This window comes from Ceratotherium simum, chromosome 36, assembly GCF_057802395.1.
Source record: "Ceratotherium simum simum isolate JZ-2026a chromosome 36, ASM5780239v1, whole genome shotgun sequence".
NCBI lineage: Eukaryota > Metazoa > Chordata > Mammalia > Perissodactyla > Rhinocerotidae > Ceratotherium > Ceratotherium simum.
In genome coordinates, this window is record NC_141935.1 from 14858611 (window position 1) to 14882286 (window position 23676).

General features: G+C 37.4%; 1 protein-coding gene across 1 annotated transcript in view; it reads right to left on the minus strand.

Moving 5' to 3' along the window:
• Positions 1 to 23676, minus strand: part of USH2A (usherin) — a 761558-nt gene that overhangs the window by 342331 nt on the left and 395551 nt on the right. Inside the window, exons 33-34 of the mRNA XM_087424358.1 lie at positions 6035 to 6194; positions 4095 to 4266 (exon numbers count right to left, since the gene is read on the minus strand). Of these exons, the coding sequence (XP_087280484.1) occupies positions 4095 to 4266; positions 6035 to 6194 (332 nt within the window). The remainder of the gene's footprint in view (positions 1 to 4094; positions 4267 to 6034; positions 6195 to 23676) is intronic.

Consider the following 23676-nt stretch of genomic DNA (forward strand, 5'->3'; position numbering starts at 1 on the left):
TAGACAGGGAGATAATCTTGTTTTCTGTCGTAAGAAAACAACAGCAGCCCGTGTCTTCAGGGTGATTTCTCATCAGCTTAAGCAAGTTTCATAAGGGTCAAATTCTGGCCTGGGCATGAAATTGCATTAAAATTGGGGACCTAATTAACCTCTGTGGGTTTTCTCTAATTCTCAGCTGTGGCATGTGCATATATATGTAAGAGAGAAACCATACTCCTCCTGAGAAAGGAAGCTTTGCAAATAAGGAGGAATCAATTGAGCTTGTGGCCCGACTCAAAGCACCAGAACACGCTGATGTTAGCTCAAGAAATAACTACCTGGACATTTAAATAGAAAAATTAAAACAAAACATTTCAAATGTGCTAAAAGTCCACCAGAAAAGGTGGCAGGAAAAGAGGCCGCCTGGGACAGCTGAGTTAACAAAGGAAGAATGGTCACAGGAACATTCTTTCCAGTCCTTAGAGAAAGATAAATTCGTCCACTTGCATTTCCTAGATTTTTTTCCTTAAGGGGGAAAAATGTTGCAGCATCTTATTGTTAAACTCATAACACACTGAGACTTAATTCTAAAAATCTATTTGTCTCTACTGTTTTTCTTATTCACGTCCTAAGAATTTTCCCCTGCTAACTCTCCCCAAAGAAATACTGTATTGTATGACATATAATGATATACTTTTTAAAATACAGTGTGAATTAAAATTTACTTTGTTTTGAGAATTTTATGATGCCTTCTGGGATAAATGAAAACATCCTCTGGTTTGAAAGGACTGTTCTTTGTGCTGCGTCATCTAAGATCCTTAAAATAGCAACTTGACAAAGAAGACTTTTAAGATTCCAAGGAGTTTATGAGAAAATTTTTCTGGTAAATGAAATAGAATTTTTAAAGGGACTGCTGAAATAACAGAATTACCTGCAGAATGTTTTATTTTGTTTGGTCCACATTCTTTTTGTATGCATTTAGAGGTGCTAAGTAAGCAGCACAATATCTTAGTTCCTTCAATAAAGAAATAAATGTTCTTAAAGTTGCTTCCGATTGGTCTAATCCAACTGATATTATCTAAATGAAATTGAACCAATCTATATCTCGTTTGACTTGCCAGTACCAGAGGCCACTGCATCCAAAGCAACTGAATGCTGATTAAAATTCTGATTTGGAAAAACTAAACAAAATTGTGAGATTGATTAAAGATGCCTTTATGAAGTGGCAAAGTCTTTAAAAGACTTTTGGGCCATTAAAATAACGTGTTTCAACCCATCTCCTATAGCTTTTATTAATAACAGCCATTTAAGAAAAAAATCACAAAGCCATAATACTACCCTGAAATGATGAGTAACTTCTGACCAAATAAGGGATTCCATTTTGGTACAATGAAATGCATAACTAATAAAAGTACATCAATTATTTTTGAAATCATAACTATGAAGAAGATCCAAAATCAGCACTCTTTTTTCCAATAGTTTGTTTTCAGATAAGTAGAGTCTGAAGATGTTCAGAATGCAGTATATTTTAAATTATGAAGAAAAAACAAGAATAATAATGATCTTTTGAGAAATTAAGCTCATCATTTCCAAGAATCTTCCCAGGAAACGTATGTAACACTTAATGTTTATCAAGAGGTAAATATCTAGCAGTAATACGAAAATTGTCAAACACTAACTATCTTGATACTTGTCTTACTAGCTTCTTTATTCAATTGCTAACTTATTATCTTTATTAGGAGCTACCACACTTCACAATACCATTTGTTGAGGGTAGCAACATGTTATGCTATTTTTTCTAGTAGAAAGATCGTATGTTTGAAACCACATAGTCCCCAACTCTGACATTTTACAGGAATTATTTAATTCATATCAGAAGTCTCAGATTCTTTATGAAATAAGTACACTTAGTCTTCATTCGTTCATTTGTTCATTCATTCATTCAAGAATCGTTCGCTAAGCTTCCAGTCTCCACCAGGCACTGTGCTTCACTATGCAGATAGAATTTTGAAAGATGCAGTTTCTACCCTTCAGGAATTTATCCACTCATCCAGGAAGATTAAATGAAGCCACACGTAGTAACATATCTACTCCAAGTCTGGAGCAAACCAGAGTGGTTTGAATTCCGGTATATCTTCCCCAATTCCAATGGCTGCTTAAAGTCTTCGTTATCTGTATGTTTTTGTTTTCCAGCACTTAGTCAACACACTAAGACCATCTAAAAAGGCAACGCAACTTGGCTGAGAACGTGATCTCCATCTACTAATCTAATGACCTTGAAAGATGGTCATTATGCTAAAACTGTGAAATATACAATAATTCCTCAATTAACCAAGATGAACCTAAAATGTTCTGGTTCATTTAATTTACTGGTTAACAGAGTTAAGTAAAAAACCTTTTAGTTGAATACTTCCTGAAAATATATTAGTGCATTTTCTGCCCTAATAAATAGAGTGAAATCGAAAATAATGCGAGCAAATTTATTTCCGTAACAAGAGTTAGGGTAAGGATTTCAACATCGTTATGACATCTTGCATAAACATTATTCACTGGCTGACAGATCTTGTTTGACTCCATAGAATATTGTTTGGGGGTCACCTTTTAGCATCATAGAATTTTCGGGCTCAAAGAGACATTAAAAATCATTTAGTTCAAAGTCCTAATTTTAGGCTTGAAGAACATAAAACTCAGTGCAGTTAAGTGAATTTGCCTTAGGTCACACAGTTAGTAGCAAAATCTGAGTTACAACTCAGGGGAGCGGACTCCCAATCTAGTGGTGTTTATTTTTCAAGGCAGTATAGATTTACGAAACATAGGAGGTTGTGGTGGGTTTTCATTGACTGCACAGTATATCCTAAAAATTGCCTTGAGAGTAGAACTTTGTTTCATATTATTCTGGCAAAATGCAAGAACACAACAATTTCTGTTGAATTTTGGTTGCTTCCAAGCAATTGAGACTTTCTTTGATTTTCGTACTACCACTATTTTGAAAATAGTGTGGATTTCTATATTAGCTTTTGAAAATCAAGTTAATACACTTCTTACCTCTTGGATCATAAAACTAAGTAATCAAAGATGCTGTTTCATAAACCCATCTATGTGCTGAACACCTAGGCACAGGGAGTCAGTTCCGAACAGGACTTTTAGCGTTGTCGGATTGCCCTTGTTTTGTGGTGTCAGGTCAGACAGTTAGCAATAGTTGAATGTAGTTTATTTTCTTGTGGTATAATATTTAGAGCATTCAAGAGCATGTTAAGTAAAATGAATGCATACACAGTGTCTACATAAATGTAAATTTATTCATAATCAAGAGCAGAATATTTTCTACGGCATTTATCAAAGCAAATATCCTTATATAGGTATTGCTATAAAATGAAGAGCGTGTTTAAAACAAATAGGGACAATTTCATGTTTATATTCAGTTATTTTCAGATGTGCTATTAAACTTAAAAAAGCTTATATTTCATCAAAAAACAAAAGGAACTATTGAGTACAAATTCCACAGTAATACCAAGGTCTTTTAAAAGACCTTTGTATAAAAGTGCTATTTTGCGTTAAAAAATGCTATTGTCTGTGTAAAGAAACCTCTCAACTACATTGATTCTAGGGTTTTATTAAGTGACTGTTCTTTTGAGATAGAAGCGTAATGTAAACCAGAATATAATAACAATCGAGAATATTTGGGGGTCATTTAGAATTTCATTTAAAAATATAAGATCTATATTTTCATACTGTGCATTGTTTTTCAAATGAATACAAGCTCCACAGGGAAATAACCTTATTAATCTAAGCATTATAGAAAAAAGCCATCAGCAATTATGGCATTCCACAAATAATAAAAAAGAAATAATTTCTGATAATCCCAAATTAGATTTGGGGAAAGCTACTGACTCAGATTGTTATTCTATCATTTTGCATAATATGAAATAAATATGTAGGTATTAGATCAACAGAACTCGCATTTAGGGTATGAAGTGAATTTTCAGTGTAAATAGCAATATATGAGATTTTTTTTTTCTTTTAAGTGAGGGAGGGAGAGAAGATGGGGCAGAGGAAAGGGAAGCAGTAAGACAAGGGATGGGGACAAAAAAGGGACAGAAGTAAAGTAAACTTACTCCCAGCTTGATGAGATATTTATTACCAGGGAAAAGGTACTGCAGCGTGTGATCCTGGAAAAGTTCTGTACTGTTATAGATGACATCCCAAATTGTAAAATCATGGGTGTGATTTGAAATATATAATATATAGCGCTCCAGAACTCCATTTATATTTCTTGGTTGTTTCCACCTGGGAATGGAAAAATAGAGCACTAGCATCATCCTTCATTCAAGTCAAACCTGAAATGTGCAGGATTGCTAAAGGACATATATGAACTTGGATTTATGCCACTGAAAATAACACACTGAAAACTCAAAAGGGATTCACTTTAAAAAACCCAAGTAGTTATTAAATGTGTATTCTGAGTAGCATAAAAAAAAAAATGACATAGCACCTGCCCTCTAGTGACTTCTAATTTTAATTAGCTAATGATACAAAAATGCATCTGCGAGTACTTGATTTTGAACTTAAGCGACAGAACACAAATTGGGAGAACATCTGAGAACTCATAAGAAATGAGAGAGAGCAAGAATAACATAATTGTCTTGAAAAATCCAGAAATCTAACACAGAGTTAACAAGTAACTATAAGATACAGAGAAGCCGAGGACTGGAGGGGCTGAAATAGTCAGGTAAGACCTTCTGAATGAGATGACACAATACCTAGATACAGAAGATTTTATTTATTATTTATTTATTTATTTATTTATTTATTTATTTATTTATTGGTGAGGACGATTGGCCGTGAGCTAACATCTGTGCCCGTCTTCCTCTATTTTGTATATGGGATGCTGCCATAGCAGGACTTGATGAGCAGCGCATAGGTCCGTGCCTGGTAGCTGAACATGCAAACTGGGAACCCTGGGCCGCCAAAGCGGAGTGCGTGAACTTAACCACTACACCACTGGGCAGGCCCGGATTTTATTCTTAATAGATGGATTGGATTTGGCGGGCCAAAGGAAAAGTAGAGGGTATTCCAGATGAAGGTTACAATGTGTCAGTGGGAATGAACAAGACAAGTCATGGAATAAACAGGAAATTGGTAAATTGAGAAATACTTAGAGCAGTGGGAAATCTTAGAAAATGAAAGCCATTAGGAGAATTTAGACTTGGAACAATGGGATATGATTCATAATGTTTTTCAGCGTGAATGAATACCCTTATTTATTCAATCGAAACTTACAGATGAGAAAACCGAGAACGAGAGAGATGAATGTAAACAAGTATTAATTGGTAGTAAGAGAGGTTTATCCAGTTTTAATTCAGTAGTACAATACACCTTGTACCTCACATATTAGGAAATGGACAAGAATCTCTAATATCAAAAATATTCTGAGGGTCAGCCTGGTGGTGTAGTGGTTAAGTTCGCGTGCTCTGCTTTGGCAGCCCTGGGTTCGCGGGTTTGGATCCCAGGCACGAACTTACACCACTCATCAAGCCATGCTCTGGAGGCGACCTACATACAAAGTGGGGGCAGATTGGCAACAGATGTTAGCTCAGGGCTAATCTCCCTCACCAAAAATAAACAAATAAATAAAATAATCTGAATATGCCTATATGAGAAAGTTCCTTTTTGACTTCAACTGCAAGGGAACAAGAAGGTCCTAGTTTATGCTCAAAAAGAAAAAAACACTCTCTATATATTTTTTCTTATTCAAATCATTACAAATAATGCCCCACATATAAAAAGCCCAAGGCAGTCACACAAGTGGTCAGTTTTTCTTTTATTGACATTTGCACAGAATCTGTGTGCATATGTAGCTCAGCCTGATTGCATAAAGACAAAATGGAAATTAAGCTGGCAAGTGATAATCAACGTTCCCAGAACCACTGAACTAATCACTTCTATGCATTTAATCACAATAAAATTAATTTTATGTCACAAACTCTTCCCTTGATTGAACTCACTGGGACTCTTGCATGAACCAACGTGTGACAGAGACAACATTTCTACTTACTGTACGTATATAGTTCTAGAATCCAGGACTGTCAGAATCGGGGAATCCACGTGCTCTGGTGGCAGCTGTGCTGTGTACAGTACGACCAGGGAACTGTTTGTGCATCCCACATGTGTGCAAGCGCTGAGCAGAAACTGGTGGGCCGTAAATACCCCTAAATCTAGGGGGTGGGGGAAATAAGAACTTATTTACCGTCAGACTTTTTATTCAGGAGATTTTACTTCTCCTCTACATTCCTACCTCTTAGAACAGTTAAAGTAAAGCTTAAAATGAGAATCATTAGCCATAAAAATCAATAACAATAAAATAGAGGCTGTTTTATCTTTTAAATATACTATGGTTATTTTCAAATAGACAAGTGTCAGTCAAACTCTTGGTTTAACTTTTTCGTTTTAACGATTTGACTGTTTTCTTGAATGTGTGTGAACAGGTAAATCATTTTCTGAGTTTAGAGTTAGTTCAATGGCTCTGTTAAAAAATAAATGAGACATTTAAATTATTTTTAAAGCATATTTGAAGACAACAGGAGTTGCTTTCGAAATGCAAATGCAAAGCTTGTAATAATGATTTTGTGCTTGTAATTCCTTTTGCCGAATTCCTTTCTTCTCTGGTGCACTTGACCGACTATTATTTGACCTTGAAGTCGTCCAGGCTCAGTGCAAATGCCTGTTTCTTTCTTAAGACGTCCCTAACACATCCTGCCAAGACCCCTGGCACAAGATGGAGCTATTATCTTCTCTTTTTCCTCCCAAGGCATTTGCACAAAGTTTTAGCGCTTATAACACTGTGCCGTAATGATTTGTTTACATGACTATCTGATCCATTAGACTAAACATTGTAAAGGAAGGAATGATACTAGATTCATTTTTGCATCCTCAGTATCTAGCACAATGTCTGGCACATTGTAAGTTTTGAATATATGAGTTTGAATAAAGGAATAAAGAATTAATGAATGAGATAGTCTGGATACAGCTGAGCTAGGTATGAAAGATGATCAAGAGCGTGGAATGGTACGCTCGCCAGTCAATAATCTCTCCCTCCCCTGAAATTCTCTTGTACTTTATATCTGTCTATCTTTCTAATAGATACCACACTCCCTTGCATTAGAACAAACTAATCTGTAATTTACTAATTCAATTTCAAAATGCCCTGAACATTTCATTTATAAAGGTACTCAATAATTACTTCATTGAACGAATCTAGCCAAAGTTCAGTCAACTTTGCTAAGATTTAAACATCAGTCATACTTTTATACTCCTAGAAATAATCATTATTTTCTGGAATATTTTGAAATAAGTTAGTCACAATTTAAGTAACATATATTCTTAAATCTCATTAACCTTCAACCATTACAATTTCATGTTTAAAAGATTAATGAAATGCAACCTAATTCAGAGAAATAGATTTTGCATTGCACTGATAGCAAAAGTAAACTAGGAAAAGAACATTTTGATTTTCATGCAAAGCACAATCAATTGGTTAAACATGTAGGTCATCAGAAGAAAGGCAAAAAAAATAATTATACTAAATATAGTCACTCTAGAACAAAAAGTGATTATCAGGAAGACACTCATAATGCTTTTGATTAAGCCTTGTTTTCTTCACAACTTTATCCTACAGGTACTCAATGGTACCAAGTTGAGGTGGGGCATCCCCAAGCAATGTGGTCAGAAGATATGTTGCAGGGACACTTTGAAACTGGTGTTAAAACAGCATGGATTTGCCAGGGACTGCTGAGAGATGACAAGAACAGCTGCACCATGTGTGCACAAGTCAGACAGAACTGGGGTGCCTTCATTTGAATCAACATTCTAGGAAACTTATGAAGCTAAAAATCATGAGAACAGTGGCCTCAGACGCTACAAAGAGAGTAAACTATTATTTACTGTGGGAAAACTTCGCACAAAGAACAGCTCCTAGAAGCAGGCCCAATCCTGGCTAAAGTTCTAATGTGTTAATATGCTAACATATTATATCTTCCATTCCCCTGATCTCTTCATCTTCTCCTTCTGGTTCTCAGGAACTTGGTGACCTTTTAGCCTCTCATCTCTCCCATCAGTCTGAATTCCTTGCATTCCCGAGGAAGGGGATGCCAGGGATTTGACTTTAAGTCCAGTTTCAGCAGCAAAGCCAAGAAGGACACAGAACCTAGAATAAAGGAGGAATCCCTGATGGGTAAGTCAGCGCAATTAGGAGAAAGCTGTAGTATTTGAACACGAAAATACATCCAACTTTTCTGAAAGAACATGCTGCAGCCAGAAATTGCATTCCATGTGGCCAGTTTTGAGTAACTTGAGAACATTTTGCATGAGCATCTCTCCTAGTCGTACCAGATTGTCTTGGTCAGCTGCAAATGAGACTGGATGCTACGATGTTCTTTGGCCAATGAACTCTTTGTGGTGGGACAGTTTTCTTGCTTTCTTACATTCTAGCGTGTTGAGGTAGGGATTTGGCTACCCAATTTGGAGATGGGGAGGAAGCCACGCTATTCCAAGGTGGCCTGAAACTTGCTTGTATATGTGTGCTTGGACAGACTTGTATATCTGGGAATCCTTAGTTATCTCAAGCTGATGGGGTCAGAATGCATCATCACAGAGTCACCATATCACGGTATCTCCTCATCACAGAATGCCCCACTCCCTTTCGTACTGCAGCCTCCACTCATGGAAGCTGACCTTGATCACCCAACTCCTAAACTCACTCAGAAAATGGGAGCAGCCTCTTACAGCAATTAGTTCCAGGGTTACTGTCTGCACCTGGATTCTACTGCGACTCCAGGGATTGAGAAGCATCCACGTCTATGATGGTCAGGACTGGGGGAGACCAGGATGAGGAAGTGAGTATGCTTAGAAGGGTCATTGCTGGAGAGGGCCAGTATGACTGGTGAACCAGGACTGAAATAGAAAATACCGAATCTTGTCGAGTCCTCCATTCATAGCTAGGGTTTACCCCTAGACTATTTAAGGTACTTCAAGTTTATGGGTAAGAAAAGTGTTGCATTTTAGGAGACAGCATTGCTTTAAACTGAATGTCTAATAAGATTTAAGAATGTTAGCGCTATATAATGTGATAAGTGCTGCAGAAAACATAGAACAGGGCGAGAAGAATCAGGAATGCTGGGTAATTTTAAAAAGCAAGAGTCAGGGATGCTGACTAAACTTATTGTGGTAATCATTTCACAATATATACGTCAAGTCATTATGTTGTATACCTTAACCTTTTACACTGCTGCATGTTAATTATATCTCAACAAAACTGAAAACAATAAAAAAGACAAGAGTAAGTGGTGGCTTCAGCAGCAAGGTGACATTTTGAGCAAAGACTTGGAAAGGCTGAGGGTAAAAGTTGTCGAGATTCTGGGGAGAGGACCATTCCAGAAGAGGGAATAAGCAGAACAAAGGTTTGGAAGGAGGAACATGCCTGGCATGTTTGAGCGATAGCAAGGAGACCCATGTGGCTGGAGCAGAGCAAATGAGGCAGAAAGGAGTAAGAGATGACATCAGAGATTTAATGAGGGACCAGATCACGTGAGCCTTGTAGGTCTTCACACGAATTTTGGTTTTCAATCTGAGAGATCCTACTTAGGAAGCTACGAGACGATTTTGAACAGAGCTATAGCATGATCAGACAAGGATTTCACGAATACCACCCTGGCTGCTGGCTATAGTATAGACTTTAGTGAGCAAGAGTGTATGCATAAATCTCACTTAACATGCTTTTGCAGAAATCAACTAAGAAATGGTTGGACTCTGGATTTTTTTTCCCCCCAGCTTTATTGGGATATTATTAACATATAACATATGTAAGTTTAAGTTGTAAAACGTGACGATTTGATATCCCATATATATTGCTAAGTGATTACCACAATAAGGTTAGTCAACACCTCTATCCCCTCACATAATTACCATTCTTTTTGGGGGTGATAACATTCAAGATCTATTCTCTTAACAACTTTCAAGTATACAATACAGTATTGTTAACTATATTCACCATGCTGTACCTTAGATCTCCAGAACTTATTCATCTTACAGCTGGAAGTGTGTACCCTTTAACTGACATCTTCCAATTCTCCCTCCCCAACCCCCACCCTATCCCCTGGGAACCACCATTCTGCTCTCTATTTCTGTGAGTTCAGCTTTTTCAGATTACATATATAAGTGAGAATATACAATATTTCACTTAGCATAATGCCCTCAAGGTGCATCCATGTTGTCTTAAAAGGCAGGAGTTCCTTTTTTTAAGGCTGAATAATAATCTATTATATATATATATATGTACACACCACATTTCTTTATGCATTCAGCTATCGATGGACACTTAGATCATTTCCATGTCTTGACTATTGTGCATAATGCTGCCATGAATATGCGGGTGCAGATATCTCTCTCTTCAAGATCCTGATTTCATTTCCTTCTGATCTATACCTTGAAGTAGGATTGTTGGATGATATTGTAGTTCTATTTTTAATTTTTCGAGGAAACTTCATACTGCTTTCCACAATGGCTGTATCAATACACATTCCCAGCAACAGCACACAAGGGTTCTGTTTTCTCCACATCCTTACCAACACATATTGTCTCTCTTCTTTTTGATAATAGCCATTCTAACAGGTGTGAAGTAATATATCATTGTGGTTTTGATTTGCATTTTCCTGATGATTAATGATGTTGAGCATGTCTTCATTTACCTGTTGGCAATTTATATGTGTCTTCTTTGGAAAAATGTCTATTCAAGTCCTTTGTACAGTTTTTGGTCAGATTCTTTGTTTGTCTGTTTGTTTTTTGCTATTGAATTGTATGAGTTCCTTATACATTTTGGATGTTAACTCCTTATCAGGTGGATGGTGTGTAAATAGTTTCCCCCATTCCATTGGTTCTATTTTCATTTTGCAGATTGTTTCTTTTGCTGTGCAGAAGCTTTTTAGTTTGTTATAGTCCCACTTGCTTATTTTTGCTTTTGTTGCTTGCACTTTTGGTGTCATCTTCAAAAAACTGTTGCTAAGACCAATGTCAAGAAGCTTTTTCACTATGTTTTCTTCTAGTAGTTTTACAGTTTGGGGTCTTATATTTAAGTCTTTAACCCATTTTGAGTTAACTTTTATGCGTGGTGTAAGATAGGAGTCCAATATCATTCTTTTGCTTGTAAATACCCAGTTTTCTCAACATCATTTATTAAAGAGACCATTCTTTCCCCATTGAGCTTTTTTGCTTCCTTGTCAAATATTACTTTACTATATACGTATGGGTTTATTTCTGGGCTCTTGATTCTGTTCTATTAGTCTATATGTCTCTTTTTATGCCAATACCATACTATTTTGATTATTATAGTTTTGTAATAAAGTTTGAAATCAGGAATTGTGATGCCTCCAGCCTTGACCTTCTTTCTCAGGATTGCTTTGACTATTTGGGGTCTTTTTTGATTCTATATGAATTTTAGGATTTTTTTTTCTATTTCTGTGAAAAATGCCATTGGAATTTTGATAAGGATTGCATCGAATCTATGGATGGTTTTGGGTAGTATGGATATTTTAACAATATAATTCTTCTGGTCCATGAACACAGGATATCTTTTCATTTATTTGTGTTTTCTTCAGTTTCTTTCATCAATGTCTTATAATTTTCAGTGTACAGATCTTTCACCTCCTTGGTTAAATTTATTCCTAAGTATTTTATTATTTTAATGCTATTGTAAATGGAATTGTTTTCTTTCTTTTTCAGATAGTTCATTGCTAATATATAGAAACAACTGATTTTTGTATGTTGATTTTGTATCCTTGAATGTTACTGAATTTGTTTACCAGTTCAAACAGTTTTTTGGTGGAGTCCTCAGGGTTTTTTATATGTAATATCATGTCACCTGCAAATAGAGACAATTTTACTTCTTCCTTTCCAATTTGGATGCCTTTTATTTCTTTTGCTTGCTTAATTGCTTTGGCGTGGACTCCCAGTACTATGTTGAATAAAATCGGTGAGAGTGGGCATCCTTGTCTTGTTCCTGATGTTAGAGAAAAAGATTTCAGCTTTATACCTTTGAGTATGATGTTAGGTGTGGGCTTGTCATATATAGCCTTTATTACGTTGAGAAGTGTTCCTTCTATACCCAATTTGTTGAGAGTTTTTTTCATGAAAAGATCTTGAATTCTATCAAATGCTTTTTCTGTGTCTATTGAGATGATCATTTGATTTTTACCTTTTATTCTGTTAATGTGTTGTATAACATTTATTGATTTGCACATGTTGAACCGTTCTTGCATCCCAGGGATTAATGCACTGTTGAATTTGGTTTGTTAATATTTTGTTGAGAATTTTTGCATCTATATTCATCAGGGATATTGGCCTGTAGTTTTCTTTTCTTGTAGTCTCCTTATCAGGCTTTGTTATCAGGGCACTACTGGCCTCATAAAACGAGTTTGGAAGTATTCCCTCCTCTTCAATTTTTTGGAAGAGTTTGAGTAAGATTGGTGTTAATTCTTCTTTAAATATTTGGTAAAATTCACCAGTGAAACCATATTTCTAAGCTTCTCTTTGTTGGGATGTTTTTGATTACACTTTTAATCTCCTTACTTGCTATTGGTCTGTTCAAATTTTCTACATCTTCATGATTCAGTCGTGGTAGGTTGTATGTTTCTAGGAACTTATCCATTTTTTCTAGGTTATCCAATTTGTTGGCATATAATTGATCCTAGTAATCTCTTATGTCACCTCTTTCATTTCTGATTTTATTTATTTTAGTTTGCTCTCTTTTTTTTCTTAGTCTAGCTAAAGGTTGTCAATTTGTTTATCCTTTCAAAAACCAGTTCTTAGTCTCATTGATCTTTTATTGTTTTTCTGGTCTCTATTACATTCATTTCTGCTCTGATCTTTGTTCTTTCCTACCTTCTGTTAACTCTGGGCTTAGTTTGTTCTTCTTTTTCTAGTACTTTGAGGTGTAAAGTTAGGTTGTTTATTTGTGATATTTCTTTTTTCTTAATGTAGGCATTTATCACTATAAACTTTCCTCTTATAACTGCTTTTCCTGTATCCCATAAGATTTGCCATGTTGTGTTTCCATTTTCATTTGTTTCAAATTATGTTTTGATTTTCCTTTTGATTTCTTTGACCCATTGGTTGTTCAGGAGTGTGTTTTCTAATTTTCATATATTTACAAATTTCTAATTTTTCTCCTGTTATTGATTTCTAGTATCATACCATTGTGTTCAGAAGAGACACTCATAATGATTTCAATCTTCTTACATTTGCTAAGGCTTGTTTTGTGACCTAACATATGATTTGTCCCAGAGAATGTGCACTTGAGAAAAATGTGTGTTCTGCTGCTGTTTTGTGGAATATTCTCTACATGTCTGTTAGGTCCATTTGGTCTCAGGCATAGTTTAATTCCATTGTTTCCTTATTGGTTTTTTATCTGGATGATCTATCCATTGTTAAAAATGAAATATTTAAGTCTTTTACTATTATTGTATAGTTCTATTTCTCCCTTCAGATTTGTTAGTATTTGTTTAATATATTTAGGTGCTCTGATGTTGAGTGCATATTTATTTACAATTATTATATCCTCTTGATTTATTGACCCATTTATCTTTACATAATGACCTTCTTTTTCTGTTGTTCCTGTTTTTGACTTAAAGTCTATTTTGTCTGATATTAGTATAGCCACTCCTGCTCTCTTTTGGTTTCCTTTTGCATGGAATATCTTTTTCTATCCTTTCTGTTTCAGTCTAAGTGTATCCTTAAAGCTGAGGTGAGTCTTTTGTAGGCAGCATATAGTTGGGTCTTATTTTTTAATCTATCCAGCCACTCTATGCCTTTTGATTGGATCATCTATTTCATTTACATTTAAAGTAATTATTGATAAGTAAGGACTAACTAATGCCATTATAGTAATTGTTTTATGGCTACTTTGTAGTTCTCTTGTGGCTTTCTTCCTCTTTTGCTTCTTTTCTTTGTGAATTGATCATTTTTCCATAGTGGTGGAAAAATCCATATGAAGCTCACATAAAAAATTTTATAGCTATAACAGTGTATTTTAAGATAATAACTTAATTCAATTGCATATAAAAACTCTACACTTTTACTCCCTCACCTATATTTTATGTCTTTGATGTCATAATTTACCTTTTTTTTTTGTGCATGTGTGAGGAAGATTGGCCCTAAGCTAACACCTGTTGTCAATCTTTCTCTTTTTGCTTGAGGAAGAGTGGCCCTGAGCTAATATCTGTGCCCATCTTCCTCCATTTTGTATGTGGGACGACACCACAGCATGGCTTGATGAGTAGTGTAGGTCCGAGCCCAGGATCCAAACCCCTAAGCCTGGGCTGCCAAAGCAGAGCATGCCAAAGTTAACCACTAAGCCACCAGGCTGGCCCCACAATTTACCTTTTTTTAATTGTGTATCCATTAACAAATTATTCTAGCTATAGTTATTTTTAAAACTTTTGAGTTTTAATCCTTTATACTAGGGTTAAGTGGCTAACACACCACAATATTACAGTACTAGAGTATTCTAAATTTGACTATATACTTACCTTTACCAGTATGTTTTATATTTTCATATAGCTTCATGTTACTAATTAGCATTCTTTCAGCTTGAAGAACTTTCATCATTTCTTGTAAGGCAGGTCTAGTGGTGATAAACTCTTAGCTTTTGTTTGCTTGGGAAAGTCTTTATCTCTCTTTCATTACTGAAAGACCATTTTGTTGGGTAGCTTATTCTTGGTTGGTAGTTTTTTTCTTACGGTACTCTGAATATATCATCCCACTTTTTCATTGCCTGCAAGGTTTCTACTTAGAAATCCACTGATAGCCTTATGGGGTCTCCCTTATATGTGAGAAATGTTTTTCTCTTGCTAATTTTAAAATTATCTCTTTGTCTTTGGTTTTATACAATTTTATTATAATGCAACTTGGAGAAGATTTTTTGCATTGAAATTTGTGGGTGACATATTACCGTTATGAACTAAGAACTAAATGTCCAAATCTCTTCCCAGATTTGGGAAGTTCTCAGCCACTATTTCTTTAACTAAGCTTTCTGCTCCTTTCTCCCCCTTTTCTCCTTCTGGGAGTCCAATGATGCATAAATTGGTTCTTTTAATAGTATCCCATAATTCATGTAGGCTTTCTTCACTCTTTTTCATACTTTTATCTTTTTGCTTCTCTGATTGAATGATTTCAAATGACTTGTCTAATAGTTCACTAGTTAGGAGTCTGAATGCAGGAGCCTACTGGAAGCATGGTGCCATGGAAGTTGACTGGGACCACAGGAGCCACCTGGGGTCGCTGGAGCTGTTTGGCATCTGGGTGAGTCCATGGCCAGGTTTCCTGGAGGCCTACTGGGAGCCTGGAGACTAGGAAGACACCTGGAGCCACGGGGGTCATCTGGGGCCAGTGGAGCCTGTAGGCACATGGGTGAGCTAGGGGCCTAGGTTTGTGGGAAACTGCTAGGAGCCTGGTATAGTGGAAGCTAGCTGGGGTTGCTGGAGCCAGAAGGTGCCAGGGCGAGTCTGGGCTTGGGTTCTCATGAGCACATAAGGAGCCAACTAAGGCCTCAGGAGTCACCCTGGTGCTGGAGCAGGCTGGCTCTGGGGACCCCAGTGAAGTCAGGCACTCAATTCACTCTCTTCTCCCACAAGGAGGGTATCCCTCTCTGTGCTGGGCTGCCTGGGCTGGAGGGAGGGGTGATGTGGGTAATGTGAATCTATCTTTCCTATCCTCTTCAATGTGTCTTTTCTTATTTCTGTGCTTCAGCCAGGTGCTGTAATCCTTCACCTGGAATCCTTGGTCCTTTGAAGGTATTTTCACATGTGGATTTTCCAATTGATGTTTGCGGGTGGGGGAGGAGACAAGCCACAAAATCCTTATGCCACCATTTTGCTGATGTCACTACAAGAGAATCTCTGGATATGTTTTAAAGACAAAGTTAGTAGGATTCTTCAGTGCATTGTGGGTAGTATGTGAAAGAGAGGAGTCAAAGTTGACTCCAAGTTTTTTGGCCTGAGTAAAGACAAAGATGAAGTAACCATTAATTTGGTTGCAGAAGATCTCAGACCAAACAAGATTTGAGGGAAAGATAAAGCATTCATGTTTTGGACATGGCAAGTTCGAGATGTTAATTAGACTAGCCAAGTGGAGGTGTCAAATAGGCAATTTGAATACACGTTTGGAATTCCAGGAAGAAGTCTGGCTTGAGATATAATTTGGGAAGTCATCATCATATAGATGGTATTTAAAGTAGATGAGAGCACAAATAGAATGAGCATAGAGGAAGAAGAGAAAAGGTATAAGACCCAAACCCTAGGATACCAACCTTAAGATGTCAGGAAGAAAAGCAGAAATCAACCAAGCAGACAGAGAAAGAGTGACCAGTAAGGTATGAGGAAAACAACGAGATTATGGTGTCCTAGAAGTCAAATGAAGCAAATGTTTTAAGGGTGATAAGTCGAATAAGAAGAGGACTAAAAATTGACCACTGGGTTTAGCAATATTGGTAATTGTGCAATTTTGGGCATCAGCGAAGTTGTGGGCATCAAAGCCTGACCCAAGTGGGCTTATGAGGGAATGAGAGAAGAGGAATTAGAGATAGGGAGCATAAACAACTTTTTCAAGAAGTTTTGATGGAGGTGAAAGTAGAGTAATGAAACAATAGATGGAAGGTAAGTAGAGTCCAGAGAATATTTTTAAAAATAATTGAAATGAGATAAAAATTACGCTGTATGCTGATGGGTATGACCCTACAGAGAGGGCACAATTTGTAGTGGATGAAAGAGGAGAGACTTGCTGGAGACTTGTCCTTGAATATGTGAAAGAATGGAATCTAGTATGAAAGTGGAGGATTTGGACTTAGAAGGAGCAGAGATAGTTAATCTATATCAATAGGAAGGAAAGGAGACTATGGGAGTACAAATGCTGGTACGTAGGTAGATGGTGGCGGAAGTGCGTGGGATTTATCTTCTAACTGCTTCAATTTCCTCAATGAAGAAGGATGCAAGATCATCAGTCAAGAGTGATCTTTTGATTCCCCAGAATAACACCCTGCAGTGGCCCCCTATTGCTCGTGGAATGCAATCTAATAGTCACTGTGATACTACTTGACTTAACACTTGCTTATTTCTCCTCATTCCTTCCATACACTGGACATATTTCTGTTCCTTTAACACCACAATCTCACACCTCCAGGCCTTTTCAGGTGCTATTCCTTCTAACTGAAATCTATTTTCTCCTTCTTTGTATTTGGTTGAATTTTCTCAGCCTTCAGGCTCACCCTTCTTTAAGTGGTCTTTCTTGATAACCAACAACATGGCCACCTTCATCCCCAGGTACTGTCCGTGATATTCCCTGTTTAGTTTCTTATCATGATTACCAAAACATGTCAAAAATTACCTTGTTACTTATGTCTTACCCCTCCCAAGAGAATGTAAAGTCCTTGGGTGCAGAGAGATATTTTCTCTCATGTTCACCGCAACATCTCCAGGATTGGTGTGATGTTTAATTAGCATAGTTTTATTTGTTGAATAAATGGGCAAGGTCAGAGGAAGACCATGATGTCCCTTACTCAGACTGCCATTTTTTCTCAGAAATAGAGTAATGTTTATGAATCTAACGAATACAATTGTCAGACCAATGGAGGGGTCTGTAATTGCGAAATGAAGGAGATTTACTATTAAAAAACAAGAAAAAGGCAAAGTTGTACTTGTCTGAATGCCAAAATATAGTTCTCAAACATGAAAGCTTTATAAAAAACCGGGAGATAGAGGTACAACAAAAATATTAAGTGGTTTTCTCAGAATGAGGGCACATAGATGATTTAAATTTTTTTTGACTACATATATTTTTCACATTTTCTATGATATGCACGTATATCAGAGATGGAGAAAAGACAGCCATCGTTTACCAATATCGATTCATTATTTAAGACAATGTACACCCAAGACCTAGTTGACACCTATTACACCTCCTATGTCACACTTCTACTTTCCTCAATGACTTCAGCTTTGGCTCAGTTTTCTTTCCAATCATAATCCCTTTTTTGGCAACTACAACATCCTCAATAATGACTCATCTCTGAATCTGGCTTCACTTTAACTTCCTCAAATGTAATGCCCTTCACCTCTAATTCATTTATTCAACTTTTAGCATGTTATACCCGCTACCTGATCATCTTTGAAACTGTTTCCAAGATTTTTAATCTAAAATCTCCCCTCTGACTACAAACTGGTAACCTCCCACCTCTTCCACTTGTCACATCAATGCAATCCCTCCTTTGCCACCACACAATGTCCAGTCTTGTAATATCTTCGTATTTCCCGCGTATTCACACATTTGCATTTTCCTTGCTATGATCTTTAAACACCCATTTCAAAACCACACTCTCCAGGTCCCTAGAGTTCTTCACTTGCCCAATCCTCTTCTACATCTGCTATCCCAATTCCTAGCTCTGGATACATCTCATCATCTTATTTCTCTAGCACCTCTCACATCTCTAAGATGTGACTGAGAGACATTGCTGAATATAATGAAAGAGTCTACTACAATTTTAGGTTTTGCAACTTAAACTGCACCATTGGCATTCTGCAGCCATAGCTGTCTTGTTCCTTTGTTTCTCCCTTCATTGCACTGATCTTTTTTTTCTCCTTTCATGGTTTGGCCAATTCTCTGGACGACCCAAGTGGGGTCTAAAATTGGAGCCCACAGGTCTAGCTGCCTCCTTTGAATTCCTATAATGCTTGATATCTCTGCCAAGGGGGCCAAGGTCAATATGGTTGTCATATCAACCTATTTAATTTTTTCTTCTGCCCTTCCCTGCTCCTGACCCTATGTCTTTCCCTCACTTCAATTCTCATCTGAATTTCTCTCAATTAAATGGGTGGCTTTGAAATGGGTGTTTAAAGATCATAGCAAGGAAAATGCAAATGTGTGAATACTCGGGAAATACGAAGATATTAGAAGACTGGACATTGTGTGGTGGCAAAGGAGGGATTGCATTGGTGTGACAAGTGGAAGAGGTAACTCCAGGATTTACCCATAAAATAGGTACTATCTATAAAACAGAATGTGACCGGTCAGGAAGCAGAAAAAGTAAAAGAAGCCTCCTGGACAGAGTCACTGGGGGAACAGAGAGGACTCAGGGTTCAGATATAATGTTTGGGAGAAACAAGAAGTACATAGTCTCTCCCCTCCTCCACCTCAGATTTCCCAGATTGATGGAATAAAGATGGAAGGAAGGAGAAAGAAATGTGCAGGCTCTTGGGAGGAGGGGCCCTGATGGCTGTTTCCAAGGTAGAGTCCCAAGGAGGGGACAGACCCCAGCCAAAGAAAAGACCTTGGTATATGTAGGCAGGTGGGGCCACAGAAAACACTGCAAACATTTCAATTTTCCGAGTGTGATATGGAAGCTATGAAGAGATCTACCAGATCAGAGGGAGTTATCTCAATAGTGATCCTTTGCATAGAGGAGGAAGGCACCATGGATGGCCACACTCCAAATGCCAAGAAACTCTGTAAGACCCTAGAAGCTTCATACTGTCAGGGAAGGGGAGAAGAACGCTGTGAGTGACTGTGGTTCAGTTACTATTAACTAAATTGTATGAAAGTGAAGTCAGATATTAAGTTGAGCTGTAGAAATAAAGATATAGATCGTCATAGAAATAGAGATATAGGTATATGTCTTATCAACTGAGATTTATAAATGCTCCATGCTCAACTGGCACTTCATTTATGCTTATGATGACCACACAGCCAAGATTTTCAAACCTGTGCAGAATTAAAATTTTTTCCAATTTATTTTTAAGATAAAGTAATTCACACAAAAAATAATGTGTGAGGCCATATATCTGGTTTGGGAAATCTGATTGCTATGCTTTTGAGACAAGAGGAATTGTGGATTTTCTTTTGATTCTCAAAATTTGAAAACTAAAGACTCAATAGTACAAAGAATGCCAGTCTGATTAAATAGCTTTTTTGACTTCCAAGTCATTTTTATGCCTGTACTGTCCACTCCAAAGTGGATTATTCTTAATGTATTTCCATAAGAAGGTGAAGTGTCACTAGCATCCTTTGAATAATGAGGCATGAAAAAAAGAAGGAGAGAGAACCTAACGTGATACATGGTAGAGGAAGCTGCCCAGCTGGCCCAATTGGGAAATCCTTGGTGAAATGGGAGGAGATGGAGAGGAAAAGGGAAAGGAAAATCAGAGAAAAGAGAGGAGGCGGAAAAAGAATAGCTGTGTGAAAAAGGAAAAAATGGAATGGGAGATTTTTTTTAAACTGTTAATAAAAAAAAGTGAAAAAGAGGGTTCCAGGGGAAACAGGACTAAAGCATTTTTGAGAGTGAAGCCATTAACAAAGCCACCAATTTAAAATTTAAAGCAAAGAGGAATGTAATGGTAATTCTCTGCTCCCTGCCTAACTACAACTGATTTGGTAGCATGGATGTCTCTACAGATGGGATTAGGCCCTTCAAGGGCAATGGAATGGATCAATGGATTCAAACAAGTGTAGGTATGCACACAAATCAGAGTGGAGTAAATGAAGGGTGGGGGAACCCTGAGAACGGAAGGCCACTGTTTGTCAGAGCCCCTTAGCAACAACATCTTGTTTTCCATTTGCTTGATTGCATCATTTGCATAAGATCAAACACAGGGAGTTGTGTGGATAGGGAAAAACAGATCACTCCAATATGCATTAGAAATGGATCCACAGGCATTTTCCTGAGACGAGTTACAAGGAAATGCATCCCAGGGCATGGAAACCTCACCGATTACTGTCAAGCAAACTGTAATTTACAATACTGGCCATGAATTATATGCTATCTTACGATTGATTTCATGCTGTTGTTCTGAGAATTTCATTGATCTCGATTTACAAAATGAACCCATAAGTAGGCAATGATTTTCTTTTAACTCCTGGTGTAAACTGAGGAATTTATATCTTATTATTGGTTTCTCCCATTAGAAAATTAAAAAGCATTTCTTGCTTCTTCATTATCTAAGGCGTGTTATCTAGTTCTTTTTCTGATCACTTCCTAGTATTATTTCGTAAATGAAAAATACAGTTTTTTCCTGATTTTCCTTTCTCCTCTGTGTACATCCTTCCCACAAATCATCACCTGCATGTTTAAAAATGTTGGAACCATCTAGGTAGTTATTGACCACATCTCCTTCTATCATTTGGTATTCCAACTTGAGAACCACTGCTAGGTTATGGTTCAGTGAGAACACATCTTAGGCAGCTGACCTAAGAGGTAGTGTGTTTTCCACAGATGTCTGGAAAGCAATGAGCTATGCCAGAATGCACGTGGAACGTCAGGTTGCATTCATCTCTGCCATTGCGTAGCCCTTGCTTCACAATTGCTTGCTCAGCCTTCTGGTTCCTGATTCTGACCTTATCATTAATAAAAACAGAGGCTTTCTTTAGCCTGAACATCATTGCTCTTCTGCTCCTTATAGAAACCTTAACATGCAACATGCTTGTCTTTGGTCAGGTGAGCAATTAACCATTACCAATATCCAGTCCCGTCCTTTCCAAACTAATTTGCAGAGCTGGAATCACTTCGCTCTGATAAGGACACATCTATAAAACCACACCCAGACTACTTTACTAAACTAACAAGTTTTCTATTTGTGCTTACTATTTGTGTTTACGATATTTTCCACTTCATCAGAGAAATCCACATCCCTCCATTTCATCGAAACCCTTTTCAAAGTTTATATTACGCATGGCGCATCTTCTGATTCTCCTCAATGTGTGCATAGTTAGCACTCTATTTAGTTGCTCTTTTAACAAATCTCCCATATGACCATCCTTATATCAGTCATAAGTATTCATGGTGTTATAAGCTCTTTGAGAACAAGGATTCATCTTCTTATAGGTATCCTTTTATGACTTCCAATACTTTGGACACTCCTGGTGCTTGAATAGTAAAAACGTCATTGCAATAAGAGAACTGACAATAAGGAAAGGAAGATCTGGTGCCTCCACCAGGAGAGCAGCAGGTGGCATGTGGTCGGGGAGCCCAGCCTGCTGGGAGCTGTCAGTTACCAGTTTGGAAAAAAAAGAACCATTACCGTCAGTTGTCATAATGAGAGATGATTCTTCCTCATTTTCCTCTTTTCTTCTTTGGCTGCTTAGAACAAAAGGCTTCCATATAAAACTCCTTAGGCTGACAGCATTCTTAGCCAGCAGTCTTCCAGTCTGCCTTCCTGAGCATCTCTAATACTCAATTTGTAATAAATTATAGTATATTGAGCCCAGGGCTTTTCTTGGTTATTTTTATAATAATATAACCCTAGAGCAGGACCCCCCTTCTCTCTCTCTCTCATTTTCACTTTCTCTTCACACACACGTGCACACACAAACACACACACACTAACATCCCACCCACTCCTCTACCTTTCTTCTGGACAATGTAAGACAGAATTCGGGAGTCAGTATTGGCTTTTGATTTTCACAAATGCTTTTTTTTTTTTTTTTTTTTTGCTGAGGAAGATTCGCCCTGAGCTAACATCTGTGCCAATCTTCGTCTATTTTGTATGTGGGTCACCGCCACAGCATAGCTGCTGATGAGTGGTGTAGGGCTGCTCCCAGGATCCTACCCCAGGCCACTAAAGCAGAGAGTGCCAAACTTAACCACTAGGCCACAGGCCTGGCACCTCATAAATGCTTTTAACTCACAAATGAAAGAGAGAGAATTGAGAAAACATTCCAGAAATATTATCTGAACAAATTTTAGTCATACAACTTAGCTAAATATTTCTTGCAAAACTGGAGGTTTTTGCCCCAGACTTAGGTGGATTATTTGCTACTATCATATTCTTTAAAAACCTTAGGTGTCAGTCAATTTATTGCAAGACAATACTCATGTCACATGTTGTTAAGCAACAGAAGTTAATGAGAACAATAATAGGTGTCTGGCTACCTGTGGCAGGAAAAAAATAAATTTATGAATCTGTTCCCACAAAATATGACTGTGAAGGTAAGATTGTTGGTGCCACTCACGTAAACAGTAATCTTTACTACACATATTAAAGATCTTATTCTCGTTATCTTTAAACTACAGTATAGGGCATTGCTCTGGTCTCTGATGCATATCCAGTAAAACAAAAGATTATCAGGAACTAAGACCAGATGTCTGCCCCACCTGGAGACCACCTCCTACATAACTCGCCTGTAGTCTTTGCTCTGTAAGATGGTTCTTTTGGACATTAGTTCCCCCATCTTCCAATCTGTTAGCTTATTGCTTAATAAATGCCCTTTCTCTCCTACCACCTTGCCTCTTGACTGTTGGCTTGTCTTGGCAGCGAGTAGAAGAACCCTCTTTTCTGGCGATAACAAGATGCTGTTAATTTAGGAATAACAATGTCTATAACATTGACTACCTACTATGTGGCATGCACTGTTAAGTACATTTTGCACTCTCTCATTTCTTTTAAGTGTCAAAATAACTCTGCGAAACAGGTACTCTTATTCCCAATGTACAGATAACAAAATTTAAGCTCAAAGGTGTAAGGCCTACATCAGATGCCACCTGAGCTCACTCAGAGAGCAGTGCAGGAAGATTCGATTTGGAGGTGTCCATTTCCAGACTATGCTTACTTAACAAAGTGGGCTCCTCCCAGTTCACACTCTGCCACTGCCAGCTTAGCAAAGTATTAC